Below are 17,910 nucleotides of genomic sequence, written 5' to 3' on the forward strand. Positions count from 1 at the left end.
AGAGGCTGCTGACGTCATACTGGCGCATGCGCAGGGGAGGCGGTCTCTTCCGCCCCCGACATGGTGAAGGCCATGGCGGGGCGGAAGAAAAAGAGTGCCCCCACGGCACAGGCCCGCCCACCAATCGGTGGGCCCCGATCGCAGGCCAGCCCACTGTGGGGGCACCTCCCTGGGCCAAATCGCCCCCCCCCAGGACCCCTGCGCCCGTCCGCGCCTCCAATGTCGCCAGAAACAGACGTGCTTTGATTCCTGCCGGCGGGAACAGCCTGTCAGTGGTGGGACTTCAGCCCATCGCGGGCCGGGGAATCGGCGCCGTGGGCCCGCCGACCAGCGCAGCGCGATTCCTGCCCCCGCCGATTCCCAGGTGGCGGAGAATTCGGGCCACGGCGGGGGCGGGATTGACGCCGGCCCCGGGCGATTTTCCGACCCCCACGGGGGGTCGGAGAATTCCGCCCCTGATCTCTTCTGCTTGTATTGGAGATGCTGTGGGATGAGTTGAGGTATTTGGGCTTTTTGAGGGGTGGACCAATATATGGAAAAGGGAAAAGTCTCTTCAGAATTCTGAAAGGGTGGGGAATGAACATAGAACATACAGTGCAGAAGGAGGCACCTTTTTTGTTTTTTTCCAATTATGACACATCAGGGTGAGAAAAGCAGAGAAGGTTTGCATGAATGAGAAAAGGGGGCATTGCAGGAGAAAGAATGGGACAGACAAAGAAAGGCAAAGCCTTGGGTTCTGTGCAGAATGATCGGGTGACAGGAGCAGAGCAAAGGGTGACAGGAGGTTGGCATAGAGCTTGCAGAATAAAGAAAGTAATTCAGAATTTTTATTGAAGGCAAAAATAGTTCAATCACCCAGATGTGTCAGGTAAAGTGGATATTAGATTGCAGTTCAAAGTAAAATTGCCAACTGAAAGGAAACACCCTAGGTTTTAACACCATCTGATGAAAGTTAATCCTGTATAAGGTCTAGGTTGAAAATTCTTCTCAAACCATGAAGCCATATCCTAACACCCAACAGCAGAGTGCACTGCAGGACCAATGTACTAAAGTTCTCTGCTACCTCAATATATTACCGATAGAACTATTTTACAATCTTCATCATTACTTACAATAATATACATAAAGGAAAAATATAACTAACCCACGTTACCCTTTTTTAGAATCATCTTAATTTTGCAAGTTGAAATATTAAATATCATTTTGTCCTTCAGAAATGTCTTTATTTGGGAGTTAAATGCAATAATGCTGCTTTGGCAGTAATATGGTGCAGCAGAACTTTGGCAGAGCACCCAACTGTTCTGGAAGATAGTGCCAGATGTTCGGGAAAATCATCCCAGCTGTTACAGAAGATCGCCCAGTTCTTATGGCAGATCATGCAACTGTTGTATCTGATCAGCCAGCTGTTAGTGAAGATCCTTTAGCTTTTAATGAAGATCACCCTGTGGTTCTAGCAGATCACCCGGCTGCCATAAAAGAATGAGCAGCTGATGTAGTAGATCAGCCAGCTGTTATAGCCAATCATCCAGTTGTTACAGAAGGTCCCTCAGCCGTGACAGAATATTATCCAGCCAATCTAGCAGATCACCAGGTATCAGAGCAGATCGTCAGACTTTATTTTAGTAAATCCAGCTGTTCTTGCAGAACGACTCGATCAGTGTTTATCAAACTTTTTTACCCGGCACCCATTTTTACCAACCAGCCATCCTTCATGACCAACGTCGGCCAACCTTCGCGACCCACGCCGCCCACCCTTCGAGACCACCATTTTCACTAACTTTTATTGTGACAGGTGAGCCTGCTTGGTCCTCACGGTCTCACTTGCTTTGTTATTCAATGTTACATTTCTGATCATGACTTCAGCTGATGATTGAAGACCTCACTGCATCCGTTGAAAAAAATCAAAAGGTTTGTCCTCGAACCCGCCATGTTTAGTCTTCAAATGACTTTGAAGTTTTCAGGGTTTTAAATTTTCATTTGCCAGTGCTTCCCTGCTTATAATTTTGTATTCTCTATTCTGCTTTACCTGGATGGCTCAGATGCGTAGTGTTGAATGAAGAACACAAAGCTTTGTTAACAAACAAAACAATGAATTTATTTACGCTGCGAAGATTCATTCACATTCTGAAAGTAGGTTATTATATTATTGGGGCAGCAGGGTAGCATGGTGGTTAGCATAAATGCTTCACAGCTCCAGGGTCCCAGGTTCGATTCCCGGCTGGGTCACTGTCTGTGTGGAGTCTGCACGTCCTCCCCCTGTGTGCGTGGGTTTCCTCCGGGTGCTCCGGTTTCCTCCCACAGTCCAAAGATGTGTGGGTTAGGTGGATTGGCCATGCTAAATTGCCCGTAGTGTCCTAATAAAAGTAAGGTTAAGGGGGGGGTTTTTGGGTTACGGGTATAGGGTGGATACGTGGGTTTGAGTAGGGTGATCATGGCTCGGCACAACATTGAGGGCCGAAGGGCCTGTTCTGTGCTGTACTGTTCTATGTTCTATGTTCTATATAAAACTCTGCTATCTCTAACTTACAGAACGCTCAAATATACAATTGCTCTCTATGCCTGACCCTCTCCCAGCTCTCTACTAACTCTCAACCCCCAGTATCCCCGAAGTCCATGATATATATGACTGTTCTGTGGTTCCCTCTAGTGGTATAAATCATTGGCCAGGATTCTCCCCTACCCGGCGGGGCGGGGGGTCCCGGCGTAGCAGAGTGGCGCCAACCACTCCGGCGTCGGGCCTCCCCAAAGGTGCGGAATTCACTGCACCTTTGGGGGCTAGGCCCGCGCCGGAGTGGTTGGCGCCACGCTGACTGGTGCCAAAACCGGCGCCAACAGCCTTTGACGCCTGCCGGCCGGCGAAGGGGCTAGCCGAAAGGCCTTCGCCGGTTCGCGCATGCGCCGGTGCGTCAGCTGCCGCTGACGTCACCACCGGCGCATGCGCGGTAGGGGGGTTCTCTTCCGCCTCCGCCATGGTGGAGGCTGTGGCGGCGGCAGAAGAAAAAGAGTACCCCCACGTCACTGGCTCGCCCGTCGATCGGTGGGCCCCGATCGTGGGCCTGGCGACCGTGAGGGCATGCCCCGGGGTCCGATCGCCCCGCGCCTCCCTCAGGACCCTGGGGGCCCGCTCGCGCCGCCAATCCCGCCGCCACCAGAGGTGGTTGAAACCACGGCGGCGGGAGAGGCCTCTCAGCGGTTGGACTTCGGCCCATCGCGGGCCGGAGAATCGCTGCAGGGGGCTCGCCAATCGGTGCGGGGGGAACGCCGATCAGCACAGCACGATTCCCGCCCCCGCCAATTACTGGGTGGCGGAGAATTCCGGCCACGGTGGGGGCGGGATTTTTGCCGGTCCCGGGCAATTTTCCGCCCCTGCGGGGGGTCGGAGAATTTCGCCCATTATCATTAATTTGTTAGCTCTTTACATCCCAGTCAATGTACATATCATGACATCCCCTTTTTTTTCAAAGACGTTTGGAGATTCCTACAAATATAAGTCAATATCATTGTCTGGACATTACAAGTAATTGAGTACTAGTTAACAATTAAAAAAATACTTTTTTACAGTCCACAAATTGAGTCTGTACTCAGCCTTCACTGGTATAGTGTGCTGAAGTACCAACAAGTCATCAGTCCAAATAGATCAGGGGGTCGACTGGTTGAACCACTTTTGTTATCTGACCTGGTCTTTTTTTCTGTGTTGGTGGTGTCAGGTTTGTGTGTCCTTTGCCCTAAAAACTGGTTTGCTTTTTGGTCTTTGAGAAAATACGAACTCATTAAATTTGTTGGCATGACTTCCTTTTTGTCTAAACAATATCCTGTTCTTCCTGACATTGGTGCCATTATGCATGAATTTTGTATTGTCCACAAACACCTTTGTTTGTTCGATCTCGACCTGTAGCTGTGTTTCTCACACTGTTCTGCAGTCCCTTGCTCGATTGCCATCTGGATTGCTTTCCACCCTGTCCGGCCTGTCAAGTGTGACTGCAAGTTTCAACACTTTCTTGCCATTGCATTGGACTGTTCAGGTGTCCTTCGGTTTCTGAGTCGTACCATTGTGTACAGTTTGTTGTTCTGTAGTGGTTCTTTGTGTGATCAGGATCTGTTCCTTCTGGATTGTTTGATTCATTTTCAAACTTTTTAGTATCAATGTCCTTTGTATTATCTGATGTTTCGCTGCTCTTAATGATCTCAGTTTCCTTGGGATGATCTGATATATCGTTGAGCTTTGTGACATCAGTCCCTTCTGGATGATCTGATATTTTGTTGAGCTTTGTGATATCTTGGTGCTTCTCATCTGGCATCAACTTATCCAAGATGTCTCACGGGGGCCTCACGGTAGCATGGTGGTTAGCATCAATGCTTCACAGCTCCAGGGTCCCAGGTTCGATTCCCGGCTGGGTCACTGTCTGTGTGGAGTCTGCACGTCCTCCCCGTGTGTGCGTGGGTTTCCCCCGGGTGCTCCGGTTTCCTCCCACAGTCCAAAGATGTGCGGGTTAGGTGGATTGGCCATGCTAAATTGCCCGTAGTGTAAGGTTAATGGGGGGATTGTTGGGATACGGGTTACGTGGGTTTAAGTAGGGTGATCATTGCTCGGCACAACATCGAGGGCCGAAAGGCCTGTTCTGTGCTGTACTATGTCTATGTCTATGTCATTTTCTTGTAGGTTGTTCACAATTGATGTGTTCTTAATTGATTCATTCATTGTTGCACTCTGATTGTCATGTTCATTTGTACAGTCCAGCTGAGATCTGATAGTCTCACATTTGTCCTGCACAGCTTCTATTCAACTTATAATCACTTAGTCACTATTCGCGAAGACAGTGGATAGATCTTCAAAGTCTTTGTTTGTTGATGAAATAAACTAGATAGACCTCCACAGTCTTCTCTTCCATGGCTCTCTCTCTGGAGCCTTTCAGTGCTCTCTCTCTCTGGAGTCTTCCAGTGCCCTCTCTGTGAAGTCCTTCATTGCTCTCACTATGGAGTCTTTCATTGCTGTCCCTCTGGAGTCTTTCATTGCTCTCTCTTTGGAGTCTTTCATTGCTGTCCCTCTGGAGTCTTTCATTGCTCTCCCTGTGGAGTCTTTCATTGCTCTCCCTGTGGAGTCTTTCATTGCTTTCTCTCTGGAGTCTTTCATTGCTCTCTCTCCGGAATATTTCATTGCTCTCTCTCTGGAGTCTTTCATTGCTCTCTCTGTGGAGTCTTCCAGTGCTCTCACTCTGGAGTTTTCCATTGCTCTCTCTCTGGAGTCTTTCATTGCTCTCTCTCCAGACTCAGGAGTCTTCCATTGCTCTCTCTCTGGAATCTTTCATTATTCTCTCTGTGGAGTCTTTCAGTGCTCTCTCTGTCTGGAGTCTTCCATTGCTCTCTCTGGAGCCTTTCAGTGCCCTCCCTGTGGAGTCTCTCATTGCTCTCTCTGTAGAGTCTTCCAGTGCTCTCTCTCGGGAGTCTTCCATTGCCCTCTCTCTCTGGAGTCTTTCAGTGCTCCCTCTCTGGAGTCTTTCATTGCTCTCTCTCTGGAGTCTTTCAGTGCTCTCTCTCTGGAGTCTTCCATTGCTCTCTCTCTGGAGTCTTTCAGTGCTTTCTCTCTGGAGTCTTCCATTACTCTCTCTCTGGAGTCTTCCATTACTCTCTCTGGAGTCTTTCAGTGCTCTCTCTGTGGAGTTTTTCATTGCTCTCTCTCTGGAGTCTTTCATTGCTCTCTCTGTGGAGTCTTCCATTACTCTCTCTGTGGAGTCTTTCATTGCTCTCTCTCTGGAGTCTTTCATTACTCCCTCTGTGGAGTCTTTCATTGCTCTCTCTCTGGGGTATTTCATTGCTCTCTCTGTGGAGTCTTTCACTGCTCTCTGTGTGGATTATTTAATTGCTCTCTCTCTGGAGTCTTTCAGTGCTTTCTCTGTGGAGCCTTTCATTGCTCTCTCTCTGGAGTCTTTCAGCGCTCTCCCTGTGGAGTCTTTCATTGCTCTCTCTGGATTCTTTCAGTGCTCTCGCTGAGGAGTCTTTCATTGATCTCTCTCTGGAGTCTTTGTGTAAACTACTTGTTCAATGCTGCTGCAAAAGTCTTCTTCAGCTGTTTGTTCAAATTCACGCAATGTTCTGCCTTGCGAGTTAAAAAAAACTTCTGTGCCTTTGGGGCAGCATGGAGGCACAATGGATAGCACTGCTGCCTCACAGCGCTGAGGTTCCAGGTTCGATCCTGGCTCTGGGTCACTGTCCGTGCGGAGTTTGCACATTCTCCCCGTATTTGTGTGGGTTTCGCCCCCACAGCCCAAAGTTCTGCAGGGTAGGTGGATTGGTCAGGCTAAATTGCCCCTGATTTGGAAAAAATGAATTGGGTACTCTATATTTGGGGGCAGCACAGTAGCATAGTGGTTAGCACAGTTGTTTCACAGCTCCAGGATCCCAGGTTCAATTCCCGGCTTGGATTCGCTGTCTGCGCGGAGTCTGCTTGTTCTCCCCGTGTCTGCATGGGTTTCTTCAGGGTGCTCCGGTTTCCTCCCACAGTCCAAAGATGTGCAGGTTAGATGGATTGGCCATGATAAATTACCCTTAGTGTCCAAAAAGGTTGGCTAGGGTTATTGGGTTATGGGGATAGGGTGGATGTGTGGGCTTGGGAAGGGTGCCCTTTCCAAGGGCCGGTGCAGACTCAATGGGCCAAATGGCCTCCTGCACTGTACATTCTATGATATGATAAAACTTGTTTTTTTTGATTTCCGGGCTGTTTTTCTGTACGTGAGCGCGTCCACAATGTTCTGATGTCATCACGTCCATGGCTTTATGCACAAACATTCAAACTGATCCTTTTCCAGAGTGCGCACTTTTTTCAAGTGTGCATCTGCAATCTTCTGCGCATGCGCAGAACGGTATTCTTCTGGACCCTGTCATTTTTCAATGTGCGCGTGTACGAACTGGTCCTGCACATGCACAGAACGTTCAAATTCTGAATGGCACGTTTTTATCCTTTAACTGCGAATGTCTGAAGTGTCCAACGCTTGAAGCGCCTGTTTTTTTCGGGTGCGCGTGCGCAGATTGGCCTTTTTTCCAGCGCGATGAATTTTTAACTGCGCCATAGCTTGAACGGAGGCAAAAACCTTTTACTTTGATTCAACGATTCGGCACTTCTATTTTTGGATTCTTTCCTTGTATGGGACATTTTAATCGAATCTTGCAACCTTATTTTTTTGTTACTTTTGCAGTTACTGCAGTTAACTCTTTTCATTTCATTTAATCTCACAATAATAATCAAACTTTTTATGACAACTTCAAAGTTATTTCTTTCAACTTAATTCTCAAACTGGAATGAGTTGTATACTTCTATAGCCTGTTGTCCAACCATAAGATGTAACAAGGCAGTTTTACACTTATCACTGGCAGTTTGGAGGTTGGAGGATGAGACGTACAGTTCAAACTCTTGTTTGAATATATTCCAGTTTATATTTACATTACCCGATATGCTGAATGCCTTTGGAAACTGCACCTTTCATGACTCTTCGTCTGGGTATTTCTGATGGTTGCTGGAGTCTTATTGTTGTTACTGGAGTTTGGTTGAGATTTTTTTCTTTGCATTTTTTTTTCTTCAAATGGAGATTTTTCTTCTCCCTAAACCTTACTAATTTACTCTAAGGTCACATCTGGTACCATGCTGTAACGTGGTACCTCATTATTTAAAGTTTTCCACTCCTTGTACCATGTTGTAATTTTCCACCCCTGGTGGTATGTTGCACTCTCTACTCTGCCTTACCTGGATGACTTGGATGCGTAGTGTTGAATAAAGAACACAAAACTTTGTTAACAAACAAAACTATAAATGTATTTATGCAACTAAGATTTATTCACATTCCTAATGTAGAAGGTTATTGTATAAAACAATGCTACCTCTTACAGAATTTCCAAGTGTACAATTGCTCTCTACGCCTGACCCTCTTCCAGCTCTCTCCTAATTCTCAACTCCCAGAATCCCCGAAGTCCATGATATATATGACTGTCCTGTGGTTCCCTGCGGTGGTATGAATCATTGTCATTACTTTGTTAACTCTTTACAACCCAGTCACATGACATATAACACACATGAACTTTGAATCCTGATTTGCAGTGGAACAATGTATAACCGATACCTCAAGTGATCATCTTTATGCTGCTTTGGTCCTGTTTTCAGCATCTTCTTCATGGGTTGTTCACCAGAGACCATGATGTTCACACCATCACTGCTGGCAGCTGCATGATGGAGGAATCTCTCTCGCACCCATAGCACGTGGTGTCAGCGTTCGAGGCGTGTGACCTGCTCTCTGTCGCCACTCCAGGCAGGAAGACTCCAGCGATTTTAAAAAGTCTGCTCCTGGGTCAGCGCACTGACATCAGGAGAAGCCGTCTTCTCTGCTGGCTCCGGGTCTGCGCATTGCTGAGGGGGCATGGATGCACAGAACGGCTGGCACTCTGAAAGCCGGTCCTGGCCGGCAATTATAAAAGCCGGTCGCGCCATTGGGCACTTCTTCCCGTGATCGGAAATGCCGCGACCCACCCGACACCCACCCGCAACCCACCCACGGGTCGCGACCCTGATTTGAAAATGACTGGACTAGATGTTACAGAAGATTGTCCAGACGTTATAACGGAAAACCCTGCTATTAAATAAGATCATCTAGCTGTTACAGCAGGTCATGTAACTCTTTTAGAAGATCACAGTTATTATAGATCGTCCAGCTGTTCTTGCAGATCATCAGACATTATATCAGATCACCCAGCTGTTTTTGAAGATCACTCAAATATTAAAGCAGACTGTGTCGTTCTCTAGCAGTTCACCAGTTGTTATAGAAGATCATTCAGTTGTCACAGTAGATCAAACCCTGATGTTATAGTAGCTTGTCCAGCTATTCTGGCAGTCATCCAGATGTTGTAGTAGATTATCCCACTACCATAGTCAATTGCCCAGATGGTAGATAAAGCACCTGATTGCAGTTCCATTGAATTCAAATGGGATAATCATGTTTCCTCACCGTGAGGATGAAAATTACCCCCATTGTCTCTCATGTAATCCAAACACAAATAAATTCATACAGAATATAACCAACAGTTAAATTTAATTTAACTAAACAGCAATTAAGGATTACTTTTAATTCATTCAAGATAAATTATTTTGAAGTGGACAGAATTGGATCTTTTCTCTTTGACAAGCATTTTACTTTCCTCTCCTCTCAATGTTGCAGCTACTTACTGAATTAAGGGGAAAACAATCCCTCAGGAGTAATGAAAGTTAATTAAAATTGATAGGACCAATTATTCAGTCCCATCAGAAAACTACATTACTGTGTGAACATTTCGCTAAACTAAACACACATGGGACGGGATTAAGTGTTGACTCCGGGCAGGATTTGTGAACTTCTACAGCAGCAAAACTGGTGCCGCACCTGGACCGATTCAGAGACTGTTAAGCGGCTAGAACCAGTGGCACGTGGAACACAATCGTTTCAAATGGAAAAAGGTGCCAGATTCGCCAGAGTTGCGATTGACATTCAGGAGGCTGACAAGCTGCAGCCGCAAATACACACTTCACTCCCCACACACACCAGGCCAGCCAATAAAATGGCAGCACGGAGAGCGGCCTGAGATTTACAGACACTAAACTCAAGACCCTCCTGGGTGACGGAGGGAAGCTGAGCCACCCTGTACCCTGGGAAGGAAGCTGCCAGCCAAGGCCATTCGCCATGCCTCAGCGCATGTGGCAGAGGCCGTCAGCGCCGTCAGTAACACCGCCCGGACCGACCTGCAGTGCCGTAAAAGACTGCACGACCTCCTCAGCTAGGGTGAGTAGGCAGCACTGTACCCCTGGCGCCAACCCCGTCTCACACACCCATTTGCCACCACTCCCCCTCCACCCGTAACAGGAGGGCAGTCGAACCCCTACCCTGCACCACATGCCATCACCCATACCGGCCGCCAAGGCCGGGTGTCTGGCCACTGAGGTTGCTAGCTATCCACGCTCTGGACTGCATGCACCGGACTATCTAACACTGTGGTTTTCTGTTCCCTTCCCCCCAGGAGAAAGCCACTCATAACCTCAGGGAGCGAAATTGTCTGGAGGGGACCACTGGACCTGCGGACTCTCACGTGGCAGAGCAGGTGGCCCTGGATGTGATCAGCGGGCCCAAGGATAGAGACGTCGCCAGAGTGGAGATCAGGCTCGGACAAGGAAGTGAGACCTCACTTAGTTGGGGTTTCCTGTGACATGATGTGATGCAGTCCCAGACGGAGATGGTCCACTCCCTGTCTCCATGGCCGTGAGCGTGCAGACCCTGGCTGAGACGACAGCAGGACTCCAAGACCTGCAACGCCAGGTGGTGGGGGAGTCTCAGGGGATATCTTCGCTCGCAACCCTGTCCTATAGAGTAGCCTGGGGGCCATCAGGCAGCTTGAGGGAGAAGGAGGTAATGGGGCCTGTGCAGGTGACTCCTGCAGGAAAGTGCCGGAACACCGCTGCACCTCGGACTCCCCTCCTCCTGTCCCTGGTTTATCTCGTGGGCAGCTGGCAGAACAGAGCAGCACCACACCACCTGGGACACCCGAGCTGCAGCCAGGCCCATCCAGGCCCGGTTGCTCCTGAAGACGGCTGCCAACGGCGACCCATGTCGCAGGGCGCAAATCACAGCAGGCTGTCTCCACTCCTGATGTACTCTCTGGGAACCCATCCAGGCATAGCATTAGGACCGTAAGAACAGAAGGTTAGACACTAGTTAAGTTGGCATGGGTGCAGGGCACAGTTTAGTGATAGGTGCTAGGGCACAAAACTAGTGTGGTGAACAGTGGGGGCTGGGGTGTGGGGGATAGTGGGATGCAGGGGTGGAGCTGGGGTGTGGGGGATGGCATGGTGCAGGGTGGGGGCTGGGATGCGGGGAATGGTGGGATGCAGGGGTGGGGCTGGGGTGCGGGGAATGGTGGGATGCAGAGGTGGGGCTGGGGTGCGGGGAATGGTGGGATGCAAGGGTGGGGCTGGGGTGCGGGGAATGGTGGGATGCAGAGGTAGGGCTGGGATGCGGGGAATGGTGGGATGCAGGGGTGGGGCTGGGGTGCGGGGAATGGTGGGATGCAGGGGTTGTGGCTGGGATGTGGGGGATGGCATGGTGCAGGGTGGGGGCTGGAGTGCGGGGGGCAGGTGGGGTGGAGGGTGGGGCTGGTGTGTGGGGAATGGTGTGTGGGGAATGGTGGGGTGGGGGCTGGGAAGCAGGGGCTCGTGGGGTGGAGGGTGAGGGCTGGGGTGCAGAGGTGGGGGTACCCATATGGCCGGGGTCACTCTGCAGAGCCAAGGCCAAGCTGGGTGTTCAGTGGGGTGCACAGCAAGATGGCTGCCTTGCAGTCCGTGGCAATGGCGATCCATGCCTGGATACTGCTCCAGTCCCATGCTGGGGGTCATGCTGTCGAGGCGACGGTGAATAGCAGTTAAGCGTGAAACAGGCATCCTCCACGATTTTGGTGTCGGAACCAATTCTCTGCCCAATCATATTTCCTGATTCCGGGTGACAGAGAATCCCGCCCAAGGTTCTGAAAGATTGGCTTATCAGAATTTTTGTTTGCAGTCCTTTCACACATTAAAGTTGATTTTCACTCCTTTCCCCTGACATTAACAAGACTATAGTGGCCTTAAAATGGGTTAGTCACCTTACTGTCCTGTTATCATTGGCAATGAGGCCAGCTCCGCATTGAAATGGGTCCACCAGAGGTGGATTTACAATGACACACTGTGCCTAGGCATAGGGCCCCAACCAATGAGTGGGCCCCATGCCGGCCAATGTCTGTGGGCACAAATCAGAGTCTGATAGCTCCGTATTTGCTGATAGGCTCAGCAGGCAATACAGAGCGATATCAGATTTTGATTGGCTGAGTCCCCTTACAGCGGGAAAACAGATTGGTCTGAATATTGAGGCCTGCACGTGCAAGGAACGAGAGGCAACGAGGCGAGGAAGGAGAGAGGCAGAAGATCCTGCATTTATCTTCTTGTCCCAGGGCTGAGGGCAGGCCAGCCAGCCAGAAACAGCAAGGTGAGGTGCAAGACACGGAGTAGAAGCCACGAGCCAAAGTGAGCGAGCCGGTCAGCAGCCATTGAACAGAGAAGGGAGGCACAAGGGGTGATTCGATGAGGGCTGAGGAGAGCAGGCCAGGCTGCTACACCAAGGAGAGGCTGCGAGCAAAAGCCATGAGTCAATGTGAACCAGGCGGTCTTCAACTGTCGAGCAGGCGAGTGGCAACTCAACCCAGCCAAGGCTGAGGAGGGCAGGCCAGCCAGTGACAGTGGGTCAAGGCATGAAGTGCTGCGACCAGGCGAAAGCCATCAGGTGGTGAGTGAGCCAGTCCGGGTCAGCAGCTGTTGAGCAGCGAGAGGAGCAGGGGAGGGGGAACTCAACCCCCAGTGCTGAGTAGAGCAGGCCAGCCAGCAACAGTGAGGCGAGACGCGAGGTGCCAGGTGAAAGGGGATTGGGGAGGAGAACATGTGAGGGAGGATTAGCAAGGGTTGCAGAATCTCAGGGCGGGAGAGTGTGTGAAGGCTAGGTTGTATTTTGGAGGGACAGAGATGTACGATGTGAGGCGCAAATAGGCAGGAGAATAGAGTGAGTGTTGCTTGAAATCCAGAGTCACAGCTTCATAGTTAAAAGTTTAATCCCATTTTTGAAGAGCTTGAATCAATGTGAGATTTGGGAATTGGGGAGGAGAACGTATGAGGGAGGATTAGCCAGGGTTGACTGTGAGATTGACTGTGCAAAATCCTGCTCTTTCAGAAACTTCATCAAAGCTCTGACATGGAAATTTGAAATGACCCTTGCTCATTTGAAGCGGAGGCAACACAAACAAAGGCCCATTGATGATGGGAAGCATACAAGACATAAGACGTTATTTTCTGATAAAACAGAGACAATTATGTCACTTTAAAGGGGAAAGAGGTGATTATCTTTGAGACTGTCAATGTTATCTGTGATATAATAATGGTGCAAATGCAGAGTAGAAGTAAACCCCTGAAGAAAACTAATTTATTTTGCTTGTTTTTCAACAAAAGTTTGGATGAGAATGCTAAAGGCCACTGCAGTAAGAGATTAATTTTACTGGGAGGATATAAGCACAAATCTTTTTCAAGATGAAGTTAAACAATTCATTAATTTCATAGATAATGATCAGCTCTGTGCTTTGAGATCACCAGCTGATTTGTGCTGACTTGGTGATGGTTTTCAGGCAACTTTCTGAATATAGAAAGCATTCTGAAAATATTTTAATAATACAAATCACAAACGCTTCTGGTAAATGTTCTTTTTTTGTATTGAAAGAGCCAAAGACTTTTTATCAAGTACCATAGGCGGAATTCTCTGCAAGGCCCGACGCCGTTGTGAAACCCGGAGAGGTTCACGACGCTGTCAGAGGCCGCTCCTGGCCCCAAAAGCTCCCCCCCCCGGGGCTAGGAGGGCCGCCGGGCCTTGTCGTCGCTGGCGTCAAGGCCCGGCGCACCGAGAATGACGCGGCCGGCGCGCCTAATGACGTCAGCCGCGCATGCGCGGGTTGGCCGGCTCCAACCCGCGCATGCGCGGCTGACGTCACGACGGATGACGGCTCAAACCCGCGCATGCGCGGTTGCTATCTTCCCCTCCGCTTCCCCGCAAGACGCGGCGGCTTGATCTTGCGGGGCGGCAGAGGGGAAAGAGTGCGTCCCATTGAGTCGCTGGCCCGACGATCGGTTGGGAATGGCCGGCCACTCGGCCCATCCGGGTTGGAGAATCGCGGGCCGCCGTTGTTCCGAGCGGCTGTGTCGCAAAACGTCATTTTGGGGGGGTGGGAGAATCGCAGGGGGGTGCCAGAGCAGCCCTTCCGCGATTCTCCCACCCGGCGTGGGAGCGGAGAATCGCGCCCATGAGTCAGGAACATTTGACAAGTTTAGCAATACTGACGATTGAAAGTCCGTCTGTGCAAGATTTACTGACGATGATGTAATTGATGATTTTGTGAAGAAAAAGTATAGCAAAAAAGCTATCTAAATTGGCAATGCCAACAAGGGATGAAACAAGAAAATCTTAAAAATCTGCCCGTCTTCCATTTTCTCTTGTTTAAATTCTGCTTTTCACAATGGGGCATTGCTGGTCTGGGGCGGCATTCTCCCCTACCCGGCGTGACGGAGGGTCCCAGCATAGGGGAGTGGCGCCAACCACTCAGGGGTCGGGCCTCCCCAAAGGTGGGGAATTCTCCCCACCTTTGGGGGCCAGCCCCGCGCCAGAGCGGTTGGCACCAGAGGACAGGCGCAAAAAACTGGTGCCCCCGGCAGCGGGGCTGGCCGAAAGGCTTTCGCCGGTCGGCGCATGTGCGATGTGGGGTTCTCTTCCGCTTCCGCCATGGCGGAGGCCGTGGTGGCCGCGGAGGAGAAATAGTGCACCCAGGGCACTGGCCCGGAGTCTGAGCGGGGGGCCCCGATCGCAGGCCAGGCCACTGTGGGGGCACCCCCCGGGGTTCGATCGCCCCCCGCCCCCCCCCCCCCCCCCAGGACCCCGGGGCCTGCTCGCGCCGCTGATCCCGCCATTCCAGAGGTGGTTCAAACCTCGGCGGCGGGAGAGGCCACCCAACGGCGGGACTTCGGCCCATCCGGGCCGGAGAATCACCGCAGGGGCCTCTCCGATCAGAGTGGCGAGATTCCCGCTGCCACCACTTCTCGGGTGGCGGAGAATCTCTGCCACGGCGGGGACGGGATTTTTTGCGGCCCCAGGCAATTCTCCGACCCTGCTGAGGGTCGGAGAATTTCGCCCCTGATATAATGGCTGCAACTGGTCACATGCTAATAGTTCTAACAACCATCGCTCTCAAGACTGGCTTTCAGAAATTCTATGGAACAAAAAACAGAACCCTGCCAGACAGAAGCATTGGTATTAGATTTGGGCTCAGTGGACACCCCACTCATTTGAATTTACGGTAATAACTTCTTTGGTTTTATGAGAGGAAGTGATCAAGTTAGATTTTGAAACTGAATGAGACTCAGAAGTATACAGAAAGGCAGCATATGCACCTTGTTGTTTGAAGTATTTGGTCCTGCACTGGACTGGCTCATTCTGTCCTGCACTGGCCTGTGTGACAGGGATGTCATTGGCTGATTTTTCCATCTCGTTGTTCATCAGCAAGTTCCATGTTTGCTCACCTCCAAACACACTCATCACAATATTCACCATCTTTACCGTCACTTTGCAAAGGTAAGCTTATATTTCAATTCAACAATCATTCATACACGTGTGTTTTTACAAGTTACAAAACACTAAAGCAGTAATCAATGTGTAATTTTGTGGCTTGCACCTTTGCGTACTGTCAGGCATGGGTGGCTGGGGTCGGGGGCGGGGGGCGTGAAACATCATGGAGGAGAAGGGGGAGCAGAAATGAAGGTGAATGTGGGGCTCCACAAAGTGTAAATCCACTTCTGGGGGTCTACCAATGGGTTACTTCAATGCGCCTGTCTATTTCAGGCAGAAGACCATTTTTTAATAATCAAACCAGAATACTATGATGTAAATAGGACCCTGAATTGCCATGATTTGGAAAGATTAGCTGGAGCCTCCACAGGAGATGAAACCAAAGAAACGCATCAAAGGTAAGTGCTGAACTACTTTTATAGGCCCTGATGGATCGCATGAGGCTGAACAGGTGACCAACTGTGTCCCTTAAAGGACTGCATTAAAAAGATGAGTTTGTGTGTGGAGCAGGAGGTGCATGAGTGTTCCTCCAATCCCAAATTCAAATCACGTGAGCAGCTACCAGTTCCTGCTCATGAAATCCAACACAACCTTAACAACTCCACATCGTAATCTAAACTCTAACCATGGCATTGACCCTCTTTGATTTCCACCACTAATCTATAATCTTCGCCATCACCACCCTCCCCAATTCCAACCACTGCTCCTTTCCTCTCAATCATTCTCCTCTCTTGAATGTTCCCCTCTCTAGAGGCGCAATTCTCCGTCCCCCACACCGGGTGGGAGAATAACGGGGAGGGCCTCCCGACATTTTTTACGCCCCCCCCCTTGCGCCCCTGAGATTCTTCCTCCCCCTCTTGGAAAACATTTTTCACGGCGAACGGCGGTTCTCCGAGCCCAATGGGCCGAGCGGCCAGCCCTTCACGCCCGTTTCACCACGGCAGCAACCACACCTGGTCGCTGCATTCGTGAAACGGGCAGCGGATGCCCGTTTGGGGCATCCAGGGGCCCGATTGGGACGGGAGCACCGCGACTGTGCTCGGGAGGGGATAGGCCCGCGATCCGTGCCCACCGATCGTCGGGCCTGCGTCCAAAACGGACGCACTCTTTCCCCTCCGCCGCCCGGCAAGATCAAGCCGCTACGTCTTGCCGGGCGGCGGTAGAAAAAGACGGTACCACGTGTTCGTCATCTGCGCGCTGATGTCATCCGCGCATGCGCGGATTCCTGCGCATGCGCGGATGACATCCGCGAAGCACCGTTCGGGCTTCATTTCCGGCAGCCGAGGTCGCGGCCGGGAACGACGGGGGCCCGCTCCTAGCCCCCCGGGTGGGGGTGACTTAGGTGCGGGGAGCGGGCCCCGAGGCCGTCGTGAACCTCGGCCGAGTTCACGACGGCCTCCACGATTTTGGCCACCAGCGGAGAATTCTGCCCATAGAGTGACAATTGTTTCTACAATGTATGGAAAAACAGTAAATATATTGATTGGCCAAATATATTAAGACTCACTCAGTGATATTGCAATTGTAACTTCATTGTTTCAAAATGTATCAGTTTAGGGTGTAAAAGTCTGTTGAATCAGGATATATGTAACTCAAGTTATTGTCTTAATTACATCCGCAGCTGCTCGAATTGAGGGATGTACATTGCAGAATTACTGGTTAAATCTGATTACTATAACATAAGGGGTTCTAACCACTATAGATTCAGTACAAGTAGTAGGAATTTTAACTTACCTTAAATTCCTTCTCAATATTTGCCAGCACATTGAGCTCATTACTGAGCTCCAGAGCCGTAAGTACTGGGTCCTCACTGGAGAGTGACAAGTAGGCAGGGCTTGCCAAGCCTCTGTAGGCATTAATTCGAGATCTAGAGTGGCTGAAAGAGTCAGTCAATTGATTCTCAGTACACACCTTACATTTGCAAAAATAGTCATGGGGCCGGTCAATACGGGCTCCCCTTCTCAATAAGATGTGAACTATTTCATATTCCTGGCAATGTGCTGCCAGGATGATTGGAGTGATATCGTGTGAAAACCTGGTTCCATCTTCATCATAGGCATAGAAATCATTGTACTCTGGTTTATATTGATCTGGACCCAGAGCCAGTGTGTGTGTTGTAGCAAACAAATGATGATTCAAGATGGCCTCCACTATTCGCACATATCCCTTACTGATAGCTAATAACAAACCATCCCCAACACGTGACAGGTTATCAATCTTCAGCAGAAGCTCTATGACCTCCAGATGCTCATTTGCGACTGACAATTGCAATGCATTCTGACCCATGTAGTCAACGCAATTCACATTAAGTGATTCGGATTCCTCCAGCATCCTTCGGACCACAGGAACATTGCCATATTCAGCTGCATCTAGGAATCTTTCTTCTTCAGGACTTAGGTTTGTGGATCGGTCATTAAACATATAGGCTGGCCCTCGGAATGCCTGTCTTCTTCCTTTTTGCACTGTCTGCCTCCGTGGCCTATCCGCATTGAAATGACTGCTGAAACAGGAGAGAAGAATCAGGTTTTAGTGCAAGAACGCATTTAGCATCATGTTCACTCAACATTTCTAATTTATGAAAAATTTCAAATTCTATAATGAACTCACATTTCTGTGTGAAGTATTAGTAACAACACAAGTGAAAGAGATATTTGGATTGGCAATTGACCAAAGCATGTCAAAGTTACTAGCAATGAATTATTACGGATTCTCCATTATT

General features: G+C 49.9%; 1 protein-coding gene across 1 annotated transcript in view; it reads right to left on the reverse strand.

Annotated features, from left to right (window-relative positions):
* Nucleotides 1–17,685, reverse strand: part of LOC119977838 (short transient receptor potential channel 6-like) — a 128,919-nt gene extending 111,234 nt beyond the window's left edge. The window contains exon 1 of the mRNA XM_038819076.1: nucleotides 16,926–17,685. Within this exon, the coding sequence (XP_038675004.1) occupies nucleotides 16,926–17,612 (687 nt within the window). The 5' untranslated portion in view covers nucleotides 17,613–17,685. The remainder of the gene's footprint in view (nucleotides 1–16,925) is intronic.
* Nucleotides 17,686–17,910: the final 225 nt, after the last annotated feature.

Source organism: Scyliorhinus canicula, chromosome 14 (genome assembly GCF_902713615.1).
Source record: "Scyliorhinus canicula chromosome 14, sScyCan1.1, whole genome shotgun sequence".
Lineage (NCBI taxonomy): Eukaryota > Metazoa > Chordata > Chondrichthyes > Carcharhiniformes > Scyliorhinidae > Scyliorhinus > Scyliorhinus canicula.